The sequence below is a fragment of the Papilio machaon genome, chromosome 12, assembly GCF_912999745.1.
Source record: "Papilio machaon chromosome 12, ilPapMach1.1, whole genome shotgun sequence".
Taxonomy (NCBI): domain Eukaryota; kingdom Metazoa; phylum Arthropoda; class Insecta; order Lepidoptera; family Papilionidae; genus Papilio; species Papilio machaon.
Genome location: NC_059997.1, coordinates 6,392,286 through 6,411,565, shown reverse-complemented (window position 1 = coordinate 6,411,565; position 19,280 = coordinate 6,392,286). Strand labels below are relative to the sequence as shown.

The window sequence follows — 19,280 nt, the reverse complement described above, 5'->3', positions numbered from 1 at the left end:
CGGTTTCCAATTTATGAATATCTAAAACTATGGACACTTTTATTGATGTTTCATAACTAGGGGCTTCAAATCAGTTTTATGCAACTCAAGGTATCGCCACATAAATCTCGTAACTGCTTTGTTTTTATATCCAAACAACAACAGGAGTTTAGATGAACTAATCTCGTTAACTTCTTTTTTATTAATATAATAGGTGTACGTCATCACAATAAATAATTCTACACTTATTAACCGAAATTTTTAAGGTTAATTCAAGTTAGTAATCACTAAATCGGTTAAAAATTAAAATATATTCCATTATGAGTTATGATAACTTGTTGGGTTTAAATACTAGGTAATCATTTAGGACCTTAAGTCGTCGTCGTCGTATCCACAGTCAGAGATTTGCTTGATTTGTCTGGTGTTGTTATTGTGTGTCCCACCCTTCCCAATTTCAGCTCTCTAACCATGGATGATTCTGCGACACTTGACTTGGTTTTTTAGTATATTTGTTCTAATATAAGTTGTTTTTCTTGTAGAAAACTATTTTTCAATCTGTACTAGTATTGAAAAGATGAAAGATATTTTTTTTAATAAGGAGAAAAAACTTTACCTTTGACGCTGTCTCTGTTTTTAATTTATCTTGTTGACATTTTATCTATGTCAATCTATTACTAAAATAGTATTTAATGATATAAAATAATTATGTTTACTTAGAGTTTATTAATTACACAAAAGTTAATTTAAGTTTTCCATAATCATTTATCATAATTCCCATAAAAATTATTCAATAATTTTGCTAAAGAAAATCATCTCTCTGGCCTTATCCCACACATGTGTGGTCCGTGAACTATGCTTTATAATCATAAAAATTTTGGCTTAATTTTTTACATCAGGCCTAACTATTGTCAACTCTACTTGAGATATATTGAAATCATTTAATTATAAACTATATAATTATAGGTAAATAATTCAAAATTACTTCTAAAATATACCTAAAACAAACACGTAGTAATTAAAAATAATATACCTTTTTCTTATTGCTAAGTCCACTGTTTGATTGATGTAATTTTTAAATTTATAGTTTAATTCTATTTTTTATTTAATTTAAAACATGACTGTGACATAATACTAAAAGTTTCATGAACAGGAAAAAGATAAATCATTCTGTCTTCCCATTTGATGAGGCGTCTAGGTCCCTGTTTCTATTTTTAACATTGTCTTCCTGGGGGCGTTCTGACACTTGTTTACAATCTATTTCTGCAAACTGCAAAGTAGTAACAAAGTAATAACTTATGTTACTTCTTACTAATATTATAAATGCGAATTTTTGACGGATACGGCTTAACGCATCTCGATTAAATTTGGAATACATGTAGAACATAATCTGGAAAAAAACATAAGCTAATTAAGTTTTTTTAAATCTCACGCAGACATATTATACGCGACAGCTAGTTTATAAATACATATTAACAAGTTTCTTTTTCAGTTGCACGCGGACGGAGTCGCGGACAAAAGCCATACTTAATAAATTATACTGTGTCGATTAAAAAAAAGGCAAGATGAGAAGACCTTGCATTGGTCATATTCTAAGAATCGCGGTGTATTCAATTGTTAGTCAGAATTGCGTACATGTAATGACATTGATCATATTATAGTAGTTAATTATATAAATATGTGTCTTAATTTGTTATGAAGACAGAATTTACGTGAATGTTCTACAATAAAAACAATGACACATTTTGATAAGATTAAAAGCGGTGTCACCACAAATTATCTCGTACTATTAATATGGGTTTTACCGTTTTAGAGTGCAGGGTTCAAAACTTAAATGTTGGGATCAGGTAATTTTAGTTTGACGACCCTTTTTGCTCCAAAGTTTGTCGACACCTGTCTCAGTGTCTAGACGTCCTAATAAAAATGCAGAAAAGTAGATGATTGTTAGTTTAAACGAGTAAAAACAGATAAAACCGTAGAATATATTATTTTTGTAAAGAAATTTGCTTATCGTTTCTAAAACTTTTTATTTATCCTGCTTATAGTCGAATATATAATGTACTTTAAATATATAAAAATGAGTAGCTGTCGCCCGCGACTCCGTCAGCACGCAGTTAAAAAAAACTTAACAGGGGTATGAAAAATAGATGTTGTCCGATTCTCAGACCTATCCAATATGCACACAAAATTTCATGAGAATCGGTCAAGCCGTTTCGGAGGAGTTTAACCACAAACACCGCGATACGAGAATTTTATATATTAGATATGTTTGTTTTTTGCATTGGATTCCGCGTTCGTATATCTCCTAGTATTCAGTTTATCCGACATAGATAGCGAGATAATAACAAGGTCTTGCTATCTAATCTAATGTTTTTGTTCCATATATTTTTTTCTAAAAAAACATTAACCTTTGACGAATTAGATTACTGAATAATAGATTTATGCTTTCTATTTAAATAGACAGAAGTGGATGGACATCGCTATCCGATTTATTTAAACAAGATACATAATTTACCTCAAATATAAACTCAGTGTATATGGAATTACATAAATAAAATTTTCTCAATTTATTCAAGTAAAAACCTGTGTCCTAGTTGCGATAAAATTTGACAGTTTTATCAAAAAATTTATCACAATCTGTACTTGCGTGATACATGAGAAATTCAAACATGAACACTATCTCGTAGCTCACCCTGAACACCTAGCCGTCGCAACTGAATACCTGTTGCTACTTGAGCTAGACATATGTGTTCTTAATACACTACATTTACTCGCGTAGAAGCGAGAAAACCATGTTTTAATCGCCTTCATTTAACTGTAAATGAACCAAATAGTGGTTGAATCATACTGGGACAGCAGTTATTATGTTTACTAAACTTTTCAACGTATTATTCGTAAATATTTTAAATTATAAAATTGTGGTGACATTAGAATTTTAAAATGTGATATTAGATTGTAGTTATCTTTGATATTTTCAAAGCTCTGATCCATAAGTTAGGGATAAGAGAGGGCGACATAGCTCCGCCCAAAAAAGATTAAAAAAAAAACAAACGTAGTATCCGTTTGCAATAATTTCGGTTGTTGGCGATATGTTGTCGATATGTTGTTTGTCCCTTTGCGTCCTTCGCCATAAAATTATGTAAATGCAAACAACTTATCCACCGTTAAATGGCGAGGCTGTATCGACTCTTTCTACAAACGATTTGTTTATAATTTTATCGCGGTGTTCGTGCGGAAATTAACGATAATTGATACAAAATATCAAGGAAATAATCGTTTTTATTATCTTTGACCTTATTTGTTGCATGAAGGTCATATTGCAATAAGGTTGATGACACGATAGAATGCGAAATTTCTAAAAAAAAAGTGGTTTTCTGTTTCGTCATCTTTGACCCAGTAACAGTCTTTTATAGGTATCTTAATTAAGATAATTATTTAAATACACAGTACTGTAAATTTGCTTTGTTTTAAGTTATTTTGTATGTTTATTTTATCATCCGTCAAAACAATAAATGCGTATCTCTAATTAAATATTTCACATTTTCTTCAAATTAATAAATTTTGAAATAGATAAATCATTTTAAGTAGTAAAGTGGTATTAGCTTAAAAAATATAAACTTACAGCAATTCAATTCTTGTTTCTGTACCAAATCAACAAAACCTCAACAAAAAAACGTATACTTAATCTAATCTTTGTTGACATTGTAACCACTTGACATTTGCCTCTTGAAAATAAAAAAAAAACAATTTAGAAAGTAACAAAGTGATTATACAAAAATAGATTAACGGGTTCGATACTCATTCGTAATACTGAATGGCTGATTGATGGTCTGTTGGTCTGCAATCGGTGCACCGTTCGCCGCCCGACGGTCGACGGACCGTGAATACAAACCATACAGTGGCTGTAATAGCTTTTTCCGCCTCCGTTATCGACATGTACTCATTTTCTCAGTTTCTAAAACTCGACTTTGTATCTATTATCCATTTAAGCGTGTTATATACAGTTTATTGTTAATTGGCAACTACTTGACGTAAATATGAAATAGGCTGTACCAATTTAACGTTGCGATGCGGGTTGCACAGGACCGAACATTGTGGCGAACTTTGGGGGAGGCCTATGCCCAGCAGTGGACGTTACGTGGCTGAAAAGAAAGAATTTAACGTTTATTACGTTTTATTGCAACATAAAAAAAATTGTAATATGGGTTTCTTGAATTAAATCATTGTAGTTGATACTATTGTTCTAAGAAAACGTAATAAGTTTGCGCTCATTTTTTTGGGTGTTTTCTTTGGGCTGATAGAATCTAGGGATTAGATCAGTCCAATGGGAAAAAATTCCTATTGGGCTAATCAATAGGTACTCCTATTTGGAAACACCGATTTATTTAGGTGTCTGTTAAAGGTTTCAAGATTTAGGGATCGTAACCGTTACTTAATAATTTCTATTTTAATAGATTTTACCGGAAAACTCCTACCGCAATAACCAAGTAAGGTTACTATTGTAGAACTCAATTTTCTCTGTGGTTTTCCTTACCGCCGTGTAATTGCACAGAGTATACCATAATGTAGAGAAATTATTAATATTATAGCTTGTGATATAGAGTTACTAACGATGCAATTTGTTCAGGTGTTTACATAGAAGCGTTAGAACTCTCTGAATGTGATAATCCGACATTTAAGCTTAGATTAAGCTGTGTAAATGATTGTATATAGCGCTGTAAAGTGCTATCATTTTGAATACGTATAAGGCTTGTAGATTTTTGGCATAATTCCATATTATTCTGTATTTAGCAAGAAAAATATGATCTTTGTTTCAGAGATAACATTTTTGTAACTATTAATAATACGTATTGTTTAACTGATGTCTTTTACGTTCAGTAACAGATTATTGTACTTAAAGTGTTTGTTCTTGAAACTAGGCGATTTGTTATCTGGTTTTGTCTGACTGACACGAGAAATGTTTTTCACGGCTAAGGTATATCCATTCCATTGTTTCTGTAGTCTGTCTAGGTTAATTTTGAAGACTGAGGTGTTTTTTATTCCTATTCTTTCCCTTCGCCATGAGTACAGTCAGGTTAATTGGCCTTTACTGGTACATAAAAGGAGGCTGTGTACTTGCATAATGTACTTTTTTGTTTCAACCTTCTTCGCGAAACATGAGTCCATTCAAAATAGTTATTAAATTTTAAAAAGTGTAGAAAGCTTTAGATATAACTATTACGATATGATATTGATATTCATATACGGTATGTAATGATTAATGATCGTATAAACTTTAGGAATCGTTATTTTTATTGTTTATATCACTTAACATTTGGATTTTCTCTTTTGCGTCCGCTAAAGCGTGCTGTATTAGTAATTGCCGCGCTTCAATGAAAGTCGGTTTTAAGGCCACTTGGTATTTGTATTGCCCCCGAATAATGGATAGAAATCTAAGTCGGTTAACACAGGCCGATACTCAGCTGTATGAATGATTCTTGTTGCGATAAATATACGTGAACTAATAGTTGCCTTTGACTTTGTTCTGGTGAATTAAAAAAAAAACTGACTTAGTGTCCTTTGCGTTTTTTACAGATAGTCTAAGATAGATTATCATTAAAGTTATAAATTTCGTCCAGTAATTTTATACAACCATTCGAATTTTCTAATTTATTTTAGTAAAAAATACAAGACTTTAGTACATACATGAAATTATGTTGGTGACGTATTGCGTAGGAAGCCTTTCCTCCATGTAAATGACATAAAATATGTCTAAGACGCTGTACAAGATTTTAAGTTATGTTACTTAATGAAAGTTTGAAGAACACTTAGTCTTTGAGTGATGCAAGAAAAATGAAATTTTATTTACAAAATCCAAGTACATCTGTGTCACTATAAAATTTTATTATAAGACATTTCTTGCGACGACGAACGACGAAAATAATTAATGAGACATTGTAAACAACTGCCATTAAAAACGTTTTTTTTTAGATTTTTTAAGGCACGAACCTTGTCTAGTAGTCTCAGTACTTAGGTAAAATATAGACAGTCATTCACTTGCGGTATGAAGTATTTAGATGAACATTAATATCTCTACTTAATATTCATAGACCATTCGTGTTCGTGTTATAAAAGTTATGTTATTTGTGAAATCGCTTTTAAATTTTTATGTAACAATTTGACTTAGTATAAAAGAATGCTAATATTTCCTAAAATGTTAAATTTCGTCAGAAAATTCACGAATGATATCTCTTGATTGTATTAGATTAGGGTTAATTCTAAATACTGTTTTTGTGTAACCCAAGACCCTTTTTTGTGTGTTTTCAAAGTTTTAAAAAATATTTGACGTACAGTTATAGGCCTCATATTAAATAAAGACACTGTATTGTTGTACTGAGTCAAACGGAAACCATACAAAAGTGTTATGATGAAGTGGCTTGAATGCGTAATTCGTACTCGTTGTAGGTATATGGTATGATTTACTATCTATCGCCCGCGAAACCGTCCGCGCGGAATTAAAAAAGAAAAGGAATATGTGTTCTTCCAAAACATGTTCTATATCTGTGCCAAATTTCATCAACATCCTTTGAGCTGTTCCGGAGATACCTTGATAAAACATCCATCCAAACTTTGGCATTTATAATATTAGTAAGATGAAACTATTATAACGAAATATAACTTACGTAAATATGTACATATAAACTTTACTGCTAATGTTAAAAACTTATCAAACATTGAAAGAACTTGATTAAATATTGAAAATTTAAAGATGTTTTTTAATTACATTCGTTTTATGCGTAAATATTTTATGAATAACGACTTATAAAAAAGAAAAACTTGTAAATTACGTCATATTTTTGACAAAATTTTTTTTGCTATTGTTAATTATGCCATACTAATGAAAAAAAACTTATACAACAATATTTATAATGATTTCTGTCGATGACGCTATAATTTTGCATATTTATGTATTTATGTAGAGATCGAGTTAATTGGTCACAATGCGCTTGCTTCCGATCGCTAGCTTTTCCACCGATGCCCTGAGAACCGGCTTCCGTATGACGTGTACGGAGCTAACCTAACCACGGCCAGTCTCTAGTCTCGCGTCGTAACAACAGGTGCTTTGAGAGATACTCTTTTGCACTTCTTCGCCCCTGGTATCCTGAATTTATACTACGTATGTGGTTTTTGTGTGTGTTAGTTACATGTGATTTGATCTAGTGTGTAGTGTTGTGTCAATTTCATTTAGTTTGATTTAAAAGGTAACGAACTTTTTAAAGATTATCGTTTTACTTTTATTTTAATTTTGGAACACTTAGGTTAGTTTTTTTGTTGATAATTTTTAGGATTAACTAAAGTTTTAATATTTATAACGACGATTTAATTTATGTTTTGTTTAAATTTTATATTAGATTTTTCTACAAGAAATCTTATTTAACAATTTACAGAAATGTTTCGTTTCACATCATTTTAATTCATAGATCAAACCTGAAACAATACAATTGCATCATTGTTATTTAAAATGCCGCAAATGTTGCTGAATTGACTGACATCAGAAGTTGTATTGTTTAAATTATATCTTCTTTGCATAGACAATTGTATATATCAATATTGTTGTACTGGTTTTATAAATTATCTACATAAAGAACATAGTCCTTACGTCAGTTGGTCTCTAAAACTTTCTATACAGATTTTTGAACGTCCTACCCCTGAGACGGACTTTTCGCTATTAGACTATTTCGTGTAAATTTGTTAAAATTCAAATTTTATGTCCGAACTAACACCTATGTAAGCGAAACATATTCCTAAAACCCGACATAATTTATAAAGTCCTGGTACTTTCGGGTCGACTTATGATAATTCCATATTCATCTCGTAAGCTTTACAAACTTGTAAATGAGTTATGAGATGTATTTATTTGCCTGTCCTTATCTGTCCAACATTGAAATAGTCTGTCATAAAATATTACTGTAATATGTTAATGGATCGGACGTCATTAGCTTTGCTCGTGTTATCGTGGAGTTTAAAATAAATACAGCTGTCAATGTAATCTAGTTGGGACCTTAAGGGTTATGCACATTGGCTGACATTATACTTATCCATGTACCACAGAAATTTACATGTTGATGAACTTTATTTATGTGATTTTTTAATACGATTCAATAGTAAATATCTTTACCTGAACAATAGGTTATCATATTTGTGTAGACTAAACTACAAACTTAGGTAATATTTACTGAGTCTAAAATGCAAGCTAACAATATACCTAAAGCAAACATTGGTGTAATTTTGTTTTGATTGGTTTATGAGCTATTAAAATTTGTTTTACAACTTAATAGGTAATGGAGAATGTATTACAATGACACAATAAACTTTAGACAAGACTTAAGGTTACTTAAACCCTAGTTACAATTACAGAACAATAAAACCACGCTCCAATATAGAGTTACCTGCACGTGCAGGTGAATTGTCATATGTAATATAAATTTAATTATTTAATTTCGGAATTTAATTCAAACTTATAAAATTTTTAAATCATTATATAACATTCATATCACGTACGCTTTTTTCTGTTTTCACAAACATTTTGCACATGTAAATTGCTAACTGGTATCTAAAAGCAATTAAATTATTCTGTTGTATGTATGTTTATTTATATAATAGTTTTATTCTCCACTAAATAAAATGTAACAAGTTCTTTTTCTTAAAAATTTACATAATTAATTATTTATCATTTTATTTATTTTGATGACATCACTTATTGTACTATGATTTCTCTAATATAATCACAATTTCCATTATTTATATTTTATCTAAATTAAAAAAGTAGAAAATAAACATCTTAATAAGGAATAAACAATCTTGATCTGTATTATAATTACATGTACTGTAATTTTAATAATAATTTATTAACTATGGTGTAATTTGTGTTATTTATTGATTGTTATAGTTATTTATTTACTAATATTACGAAGTTATTATATAATTCATTGATTGCAAAACACAAAAGACCTAAGGGCGCAGTTTCATTAGTCTTTAGCGCCCGCATGCGAGAACCATATTCACTAGTGATAGATGTATCGACTAATGAAGTAGCTCCCTTAATTAAAAAGAATTGAAAAATTTCCACTATTGTCCTTACTTCATGATTTTCCTACTCAATATTTAAATGTTTTTTTCTATATTTGTCATGGATGTTAAAACCCACACAATAAAGAAGTCGATTGCTTACAATAATGTCATTGGCTAAACATCTAAAAATATATGTGATCTGGGGTAACATGAATCACGATTTGTTTTGGATACATCTGTATTTTAATTTTATAAAACACTCGAAATGGCGTCTTTCTTGAGATATAGTCGGTTAGCCTATTTAGATAAAAATATATATGATAACAAACATAATAAATAATATAGTCTGCTATAGATATAGGCATTGTTACACATATACAGTTCAAAAGCAATTCCTTGAAATATAATGTAATACGAATTTGTTTTTATTAGCCACAACCACAAACGAAATCATAATAGAGATGATGTTTTTTTTTAAACATAAGGCGTAAGTAGACGGTATTTTATATCACAACTGATAGCAATTTCCGAACTCTTGTCTTAGTTTGTGTATTTTATTAATACAGAATAGCTGTGATCTTTTTAATAATCAGCTCATGTTTGCGATCTTCTGAGGCGGAGTTTTAATATTACAATGTAATAATAAGAATTTATTAAATATCAAACAAACCGTTTCTTATCTTGATGTTAGGATAAATTAATTGCTAGTTTTTTCTGCCATACTATAACAATGGATTCAATGAAAAGCAGAGAGCTACCTCAATCTGATCTTGTACATTAAAAGAAATATACTATAGTAATATTTATTGGAACAAAAAACACATGAATAACTATTTATAACTGCATATCGAGTTTTTGTGCACAAAGGATTATACTCAACGTCAATTAAGTTGATAAAAACTAGCAGATATCGGGGTCAGCCGAACACACCGTGCGGTGCATTGCGCCAAAAATGTGACGGGACAGAGATTTTGGCGCAATTCAACCTTTGGTATAAATTAACCGTAGTCGGTGAGACTGGCTCGCGACCAAATCCGGTCCTGACCGGCTTTACTTTTATTCCTTCGTAAAAAGGTGATGTACGACGCCTTGTGCTCATTACGTTCGCCGATTACTGGGTATTGAAGGAGGAAAAATTATACGTCTGCGACGAACGTTATATGAAAGTTGAATGTTGTCTGAACTATAGAAAGACTGTCTTGGCTGCATTTCAAAATTCCTTTGTCCTGACTTTTTATTCAGGATTAATATTACCTTTGTCTCTTCCTCAAAAAACGTCAATTCGCCACAGGTTTTTTTTACCACGTTCACTGTGTTATATAAATTTGTTTGTCTTTCAAGACGTTGGTTCATTTGTTTCTCAATTGATGACTGTTTTACATTTACCAAACTGCATAGTGTTAAATTTTATCTAAAAAATGCCTAGACTAATTTAAACTTTTAAATAACTTAGGTACTGTCTTGAGAACTTGTACACGTGGTATCGTGTAATTGGTTCATGGTTCAAGTGTTCAATAACTAGTGTTCCAGATTATACCAATCCTATAATTTTAATATATAATTATTCATGTCAAGGGCTTCTAAATGTACTATACTTCCATGATATAATACATAACATGAATATTGCAAAAATTTCTTCTGACGTTTACAATTCATATGGATTATATTTAAAATCAAAATAAAACACGTCTCCGACTCTTGCGCATGCGTCGGAGTTCTTTTTAGCCTTGTTGTTCTTTTAGTGAAATGTAAAGAACTAGTTTCTCTGACTAATTGGCTTCGGTTTACTCTGTTGTGTGCACATTATCTGTGTTTGCAGTATCGTTTGCTTTGTCACTGCGTGTGACGATTTATATTTATACATATACTAATTGCTGTTAATTTATTATAATATTCGTAAATAATGAGTATTGTTATTCATTAACGAGACGTAACTATGTGATTGAAGACTTGATTTTGAAATAAGACTGTAAATATATATCTATTTTGAATGGTTTTGTATGGAGTTATTTAGTAGGTATTTCTCTGAAATGTTCCAAACAAAGTCAGTCACCGGTTATAGAAGTGAAAGAATATCTGTTAATTCAGTCTTTTTGTAGTGCATACAAACCAATTCATTGCCATTTTAACTGTTGTTTGAACTCTTTGTTATTTAGATCGTATTCCTATATTTGTATATTATTTTGAAGAATTGAATTCATTGTTCAAAAGCTCAGGGTCAGTTGTTTATTTCATAGTGCATGAGCAATTCCAATATGCAATACCAGATGAACTTGCTTGTTTGGCCTTCATTTATGAAATATTTCAATACCTGACCTTCCAATAGACAAACAAATTTTAATTTTACATTGCAATAAAACCTCACGTATGTCTTATCTTAGATAGAAATAAAAAGTTCTTCACTGAGGTGTCATATGAAAATGTTTGAGATATAGATAGAAGTCCGAGCTGTCGGTCGGTGTCATGTACATTTCCACGTGAGTTGCACAAATATTGACGTATGGCGTTATTGTGTGCGGCGTGTCATATGTACTTTGGCTTCACTTTCGAGTGGTCTGAGCTAATAGACTTTGGAATTTTTGATGGCGACTTACCGCAAAGAGAGGGTTTTTGTTAATGATTTCCTGTTTTTACTATAGTTTAAACGTATTTTATTCTTAATGAAATATGTAATATGTTTGAGTGTAATTTGTATGAGACTCAAGAAAACTCAAAGCACAATATTGTCAGAAAAACTCACGAGATGTAGATAATGTCGCTTCACTAAGAACATTTCAATATTGAGTAGTTATCAATCAGCGTGTCAACCGTCACGTGAAATGCGGGATATGTATTTGCGTTGATTGATATCGTTACATTGCTTTGTAATTAATTATTTATCTCAGCACTATTGCTCTGATAACCTTAATGGAAAATCAGAGTACGGAATAATTGGCAATGTTTAAACACAACTCTAATGTCAACGTGAGACGTTGTGACGTGAGACATCACAATGTTAGCAATTAGCAAACATATTGTTGATAATTTATTCTGTAATTTCTTCGTCTTTATAATTTTAAGAAAGTTCTAATGATAGTATTTGGTATAATTTTAACAATTTATCTAAGATCAAACCTTTCTTTTAAAGGTATTCAGAATACTTGAGTTCAATTTTGAAATATCAGTTACCTTATCCCTGTATGCGGGATATTTTCGTCGATCAGAGATGATTGCTTACGACGTAATGGTGGCCCGGAGTGCGAGCAAATGCTACTTAATTTAAATAACGGTGAAATGCAGCCCATTCCCGTCCGGTTGAAAATCGGTCGCATCTGGCCGTCCAGACAGACGAATTTCTTTTATTCCACACAAAGGGCTTGTTTAACAGTCTAGAACATCCGGTAAAACATTATTTTTTTTGACAAATTTGTTTTTTTATAGATAATGTCACTCATCGCGAATTTTCACCATGAAAAACGTCAAAAGTCTAATAATTCAATCAGCGTAAGAATACAAACGCTATGAAATAACTTAATTTTGGAATATAAGAAATGCAAAATATAACAATGAAAGTCTTGAAGTCATCATAAAAATAAAGATGTACGAATGTTTTATTGGAAATGTCAAAACTTTCCGTGGTCGCAAAGCGAGTTGTCAAATCAAATACGGTTTGTTTGTAAATCAGCTTACGTATACGCTTGCCTATTCAATTTTCTTGCAAATTTATTTATCTGTTTGCCTTTCAATTTATTTATTTAGGTTGTCATATTAATATTTATGAAAATTTTGTGTTACGATTCATGTCCAGGATTCGTTCAGAAACCAGAGTCCCTCGGCGGGTTACAATCGCGATATATTAAGAGCTCACGACAACAAAAAATAAAATACAAGTACGCTAGTGTAACAACTTTGTTTTTTAATTTTGAATCAGACTTTCAGCTATGATGTATCAATAAATTTAGTACAGTGCTGCGTTCAATGTACTCTATGCGGATCTTCGCGTGGCTTGTCGTCACAACTTATCGTTGCATCTCAGAGATGTGCGAATCAGACTGTGAGACAGTCACGTGAACAATTATGATACAAAAAGCTAAGAGTTCGATAGCGTCTCGTTATCACGCAAGCGGTTTTAATGCGGGTATTGCATTTGTTATAATCGTATAAGAGTATAATTGGAAGAATAAATCTTCGCCCTTTTAGTAAAGAAAACTATATAATTTGGTTTCAAATGAGTTCCTAAACCCATCGATAGTGTTGTAATTTTGCACATTTTGCGGAAGAAAATTCATCTTAGGATATTTACTTTACTTTGTGAGATTTTCTTTGTAATCTTTCTGGAATATATTACAATGTTTACGAGAGATTTGAGAGATTTTCCGGCTAACTCCTGGATTTTTTAATGGACAAACGTGTAATTATTATGTTTGCTGTTAAATTACTTTCAACTTTGTTTACATTTAAATATTAATATACTGGAAGCATAACAATAGCTTCGATTAAATCAAATGTATCATTTCACTACGCTAACTTTATTATGAGTTGGGGCCAATTACGAAAATAAACTTGCATTATGAATTAGTACTAGCTTAAACATAACATGTCCGGTAATCTTGTGACGTCACAATTGTATTTACATAACTAACTCATAATAATTTTGATAAAGTAATGTTAACAATGATTTCATAGTGATTAGAATACTTAAGTGTGACTGAATTAACCGCGACCATAGGTGGGCACAGTTAATCAAAAAGTTAACTTCGTTAATCGTTAATTCGTTAAATAAAAATTTAACTTCGTTAATCGTTAAAGCGTTTAATTTACGAAAATTTAACGCAAGTTAAAGTTAACAGTTAAAGTTAATTTTTGTTTATATTACGAGTATAAGGCGCAAGCGGGAAATGGCCATATGAATAATCTCCGAATCGCAAGGACCGATTTTGTCGAGACTTTCAATAGAACTTAGGCTATTTTTTTTACTGCCCTTACGAAATCTCGGGAGATCGCTAATCCTATCTATAATTTAGTTATATAATACTAAAATATAATTTAGACAATAGGAGCGATGTACTAATGCCTGTACCATAATAATGACATAGCATGCACTAGTTACACACACTTATATACTACACTGACAATGATGGACAATTGACTTTTTCAGTCAATTTTTTTATCGACAATCCGACGTCACGGAATTAGAGAGCTAACTATTTAGACATCACAAATTTTCTATTAAACAGTAAGACATGTGATAATATTCAAAAGAAAACAATCAAAACTTTTGGGCAGTATTTACATTTTTATTTATTTTTAACAGTGGTAGATCCCGCAACAACAATATTTGTTGGGTGCACGAATACCACGACCACACAGAAGACAGGCGTGAAGTGGAAGCAATTCCGCGTTTCGTCTGATGAGTGTGGTCCCGGAGGCCTAATTTTAGTCCTCTTTCCCTTCCCACCCTTTTCTTATTAGGAAAGGATGGAAAGGGGAAGTGGATTTGGCGGAGGAGAGGACGAATAGGAAGGAGAAATATCCTCTTTCTGTGCGTCCTCTTCTCCGTTGATTAAAGGTAGGCAACGCGTCTGCATTTGCGGATGTCTATGGGCAACGGTCGCCTCGCTATTGCAGCGAATCCAGGTGGCCGTTTGCTCGTTTGCCACCTTATGATATAAAAAAAAAAAAAAAAAATATCTGTTACTATTGCACCCGGATATTCATTTGCTCTTACTCCAACAACTGAACATTTATTTTTATGTATAATTTGGTAATATTTTTTTATTTTATTTTAGCTAAGGACCCACGAACAGACTTATCATTTTTTACGTACTTTTTATTTATTAATATAGATTTATTAATAAAACTTCTAACATCAGAGCAAACTTATTATAACATTGATAAATAAACTATATAACCAATCCAGTGATACATCTCAACGCATCAAACTATACAACTGAGATGCCTTCGAAAACTTCTAGCATCTAATGATCTATCGTCCGATCTCTTGTTATATGTTAAATCAAGTTAAATTACTCTCAGTGTATAGAGCATAAGTTACACGACATAACGAAAACAACCAATCGCGGGTGATGTCTTCTCTCTTTCTTATCACCTATAAAATCGTTATAGTTAATTAGTAAGAATATGGTTTTGAATTATTTTCAACGACATTCGATTAGTTTTAAAATAAACTTTCGATATACGTAATAAAATCGATGTCTTTTTGTAAAGGTCACTTGTGGCAACATTTCATATATTAAATTTAGTATAACACAGTTTAACATTATTTCACTAACATAATTATTTTATCTTTTTCCTCATTCCTTCTCGTTTTGTCGTATACTTTTTTTTGTAAACAAACAAATTATCTTCGCTATTGTCTTTGCGCAGCGCACGTGCATCCCCGACCATTAGAAGGGTTGGGGCCATAAATCCATCGAGTTCGTTATCGCATTCTCTGTGCGGGCTGTCCATTTGATCCTTTGTTCATATTTTTAAAATGCAAAATTATTTTTCGTTGACTATGAAGAAGCCCCAAAAAAACAAACGACGGTAATAAACACCTAAATCCCTTTTGTTTTTGAGGAACGTTTATTGCGTGCACATTTCGTCTTTCGAATTTTTAAATTTATTTTTCATTGTTTGTTTCTTATCTACGCAATGACAAAAAAATCCTATTTGTACGCTTTTTCAAATGAACCATAAACTATTTTTTTTTATATTTTTTGTTATCTTTAAACTCCAACATTAAAATAAACATTTTTGTCTGCAACAAAGTTTAGTTGTATTTTAGGTACGACGTTGAAGAGTAATCTCGATTATTTTGATTGCAATTCAACGCAGAGTTTATCTCTTTTAATAGATTTTGCGTCTCACGTATAACAATTATTGTATTAAGAGTAAAGTGTTTTCGAACCTTATGTTGATTTTATAACAAAGTCTTTTTCTAAAAAAAGTGATTTTAAATAAATGAAAACCAGTTTTAATGTGAATAAAATGTAATAAAGACTTTTAGAGATGTTTGTGTAAATGTGAAATAATTATTAAACTTTGAAGGTGTCTAGCGCCTAAACTTCGCAATATTTGATAGAGGTAAGTTTGTTTAAATCGTCACTATTTTCTAACAAGGATTCTGTGGTACTCTTTTGATCACGTCTATCCCGGCCGCTCGGTGTATTGTATAACATGCATCACACTCGCTCGTTCTCGTTCTCTCTCGTTCTCGGTCATCATTCGACTCGCCGATGATCCCCGAACATAGCCGATCTTACGAATGTAGCCTGATGCATAATTTAAATAAAATGACAACACGTCTATTGTAATTTGTAACAATTAACGGACTAAATTAACGGAAGTAGAATTTAACGGAAGTTAACAAGAGCGTTAACACTTTTTGAATTTAACTTAAAAGTTAATCCGTTAAGGAAAATGTTAACTTCGTTAATTAACGATTAACGGATTAACGAGTTAATGCCCACCTTTGACCGCGACAAATATTTTACGCCTTTTAAATTCTGTGCGGCAAAAAATCAAATTAATAGAACAATATTTATAGTTTCTATTCTAAGTGAATGTATTATTTTGTAGACTTGTTAGTATTGTGTGTAGAAAGTGGTTCGTTTTAGTTGTAGTTAAGTCAGAAATCGAATGTCTATAAACTATGTCCACTCCATTTGTAGAACAACATTCTAAAGTCTACTTTTTACAGACAATTAAGATTTATATTGATGTATTGCTTTCTGGTAGATTTCTTGCATCCTCTTTTAGCAGAAAAAAAAAAACGGTGGAACGTGTATATAGCGTTTATTGGTCCATTTTTTTATTTCCGTTCGGAAGAAAAAGTTCTTACTTTTTTCTCTTTTAGTTATCTTGGTTAGACTGAAGTAGTAGCTTTAGGTCAATTTTGTACTACACTTTATGAGAAAAAGTTTATTACTTAAATTTATAGAAATCAAATCTTATATGGAACCATTAAATATTGATTTACACTTCCTTTTCATCTGGCATTGATGTACCTACATCCTACATCTTTTTTTACTTTAATTAGTTTTTCCATTTTTCATCTTTACTCCTATTATAAATACTCTTGGAGACGATAATATAATGAAATTGCAAGATGTTGTGGTTGTGGTGACATCATTTTTGAAACGCTTTGTTGTTTTTGATTACTCTCTTCTGTATACTTGTATAAGTCAATTTATTATGTAAACTTTAATAATAAAACCACTTCATCATATTAGGGAACACTTGATGAAGGTTCGTAGAAAATAAAAAAATATAAAAACCATATAAAAAGGATGTAAGAAATGTAATGTAACATTTACTGCGATGAGTAGAGTAATATTTTCGTTATAACTTAGTAATAACATTCTTGAGGTTATGTTTACTTTATTTCGGTAGTCTGTACAACTGTTGAATGTTAAAGAAAGTAGAAATGTGGGAAATATGTATAACAGTGTATGAGTCATACTTTATGTTAGTCGATTCAAATTTGTGGCACTTTACTGTATTGATGAAGAAATTTATCCTTAATTTATGGAAAATATTTATGTGAGCAATTTCGTTCAATGAAAATGATGCGATCAATAGTTAGCGACAAAATTTTCAACTTATATACTCTTATTTGCTTTTCATCACAGATAATATAATACTTAACTAGTACTATATAGTTTATGTTCATACTGAACGTAACATGCTTATTCTGGACTCGAAGTTATAACTTGCAATAATATGAAATTTATCTCAGTGGACAGCGTAAAGTGAAAGTTGGACACAAGTTTTACCCGATACATCCTGAGAGAGGGAAACCCTACGTAATAACCAGATCTATTGGTTTAATTGATTAAGTGAGCGTGTTTCAAGATAATTGATTTTCCAATATACACGTTACGAAATCAAGTATCGTTTGTAAACAGTACGATGTGCTGGCGTGACCGCAACTTGTGTATGATTAACGTAAATGTTGTGTGCTAACTGGCGAATGTTCTAGACATGGTACAGGATTGTATATATTACTAGCTGTCGCCCGTGACTCCGTCCGCGCGCAGTTAAAAAATGGGGGGGGGGTATGAAAAATAGATGTTGGCCGATTCTCACACCTACTCAATAGGCTCACAAAATTTCATGAGAATCGGTCAAGCCGTGTCGGAGGAGTACGGGAACGAAAACTGTGACACGAGAATTTTATATATTAGATTTCACACGGTGGAAATTTTATGTTTTACGTATTTGATCATCTGCACATTTATTAGCTTTATTAATTTGGATCACGAGAACGTGATTTAATAAAAAAAAAAGTTTTGTTTAAAGTTGTTGACACGTTGTGTCATGATCAGTGCCGACCACTGATGACCATATCTCACTCCCACTTTAAAAACGTTACACGCAAAAACATTGAAATTCGACCATGTTTTAATGATATGAATATCAAAATAATGATTAGGCATGTTTACATACCATTTAATGATGCTAATCCGACTTCCCTTAAAACAATCAATTGATATTTTGACATTCCCATAGCATGAGGGGAGACACAACAATGGAACAAAGGCTTTCCATGGCCCGCTCGTAACGCGTCCTTACTTCACCTCGTCTTCGCAAATGAAACATCATTGTTTGCGATTTTGTCACTGACCCGTTTTCAGTTCAGATTACTCATGTATTCTAAATGGAAGTCCCGACACAAGTTTGACTTTGTACAATTAGTTATTAAACCGATAATTTTCTATCGGTTCGTGATTTGTAGATCCGATTACTCATTTATTTTTAATTCGTTCCAGGTTATAGCCGCAACTTTAACGCCTACCTCCAGCTTTAGCCTGATCACTGCCAAGTATTCCGCCCCGCGTACTAGATGTCGCCATGCTAAAGAAGTTCCGTGCTAGTGTAAAGAAGAAGAATAGAGTCCATAGAAAAAGCTGCTGGTGTACGTGACATCGTCTGAGAAGTAGAAGTAGCACAATGAGTCAATCGCCAGATGAGGCCCGCGCGGCCAGAATACAGAAATATAAGGAAGAGAGACGAAAGCAGCTGATGGCTAGAACAGCTACGCTTTTCTCTGCTAATGTTACCGAACGGTAAGGATGATGCATTTTCAATTTTTTAATTATACTTGAGACATGATATAAATATGTTTTCAAAGCTGCCAGCACAAAAATATTATCTTTTGGTTGGTTGGTATATCTGTTTATTGAGAGTTCATTATATTTAATTATAATTTATCATTCCTATAAAATACCAGTAATTTATAGATACCTATTATATATATCTATTTTTAT

General features: G+C 31.7%; 1 protein-coding gene across 3 annotated transcripts in view; it reads left to right on the top strand.

Moving 5' to 3' along the window:
* LOC106718315 (supervillin) overlaps positions 1-19,280 on the top strand; it is a 145,026-nt gene that overhangs the window by 210 nt on the left and 125,536 nt on the right. For 2 of the 3 annotated variants that reach the window (XM_045680374.1, XM_045680376.1), the window contains exons 1-2: positions 7,047-7,217; positions 18,783-19,079. In XM_045680374.1, the coding sequence (XP_045536330.1) occupies positions 18,964-19,079 (116 nt within the window). In that variant the 5' untranslated portion in view covers positions 7,047-7,217; positions 18,783-18,963. Of the gene's footprint in view, positions 1-7,046; positions 7,218-18,782; positions 19,080-19,280 lie in introns of those variants that run through there. The other variant, XM_045680375.1, reaches the window with a different exon arrangement.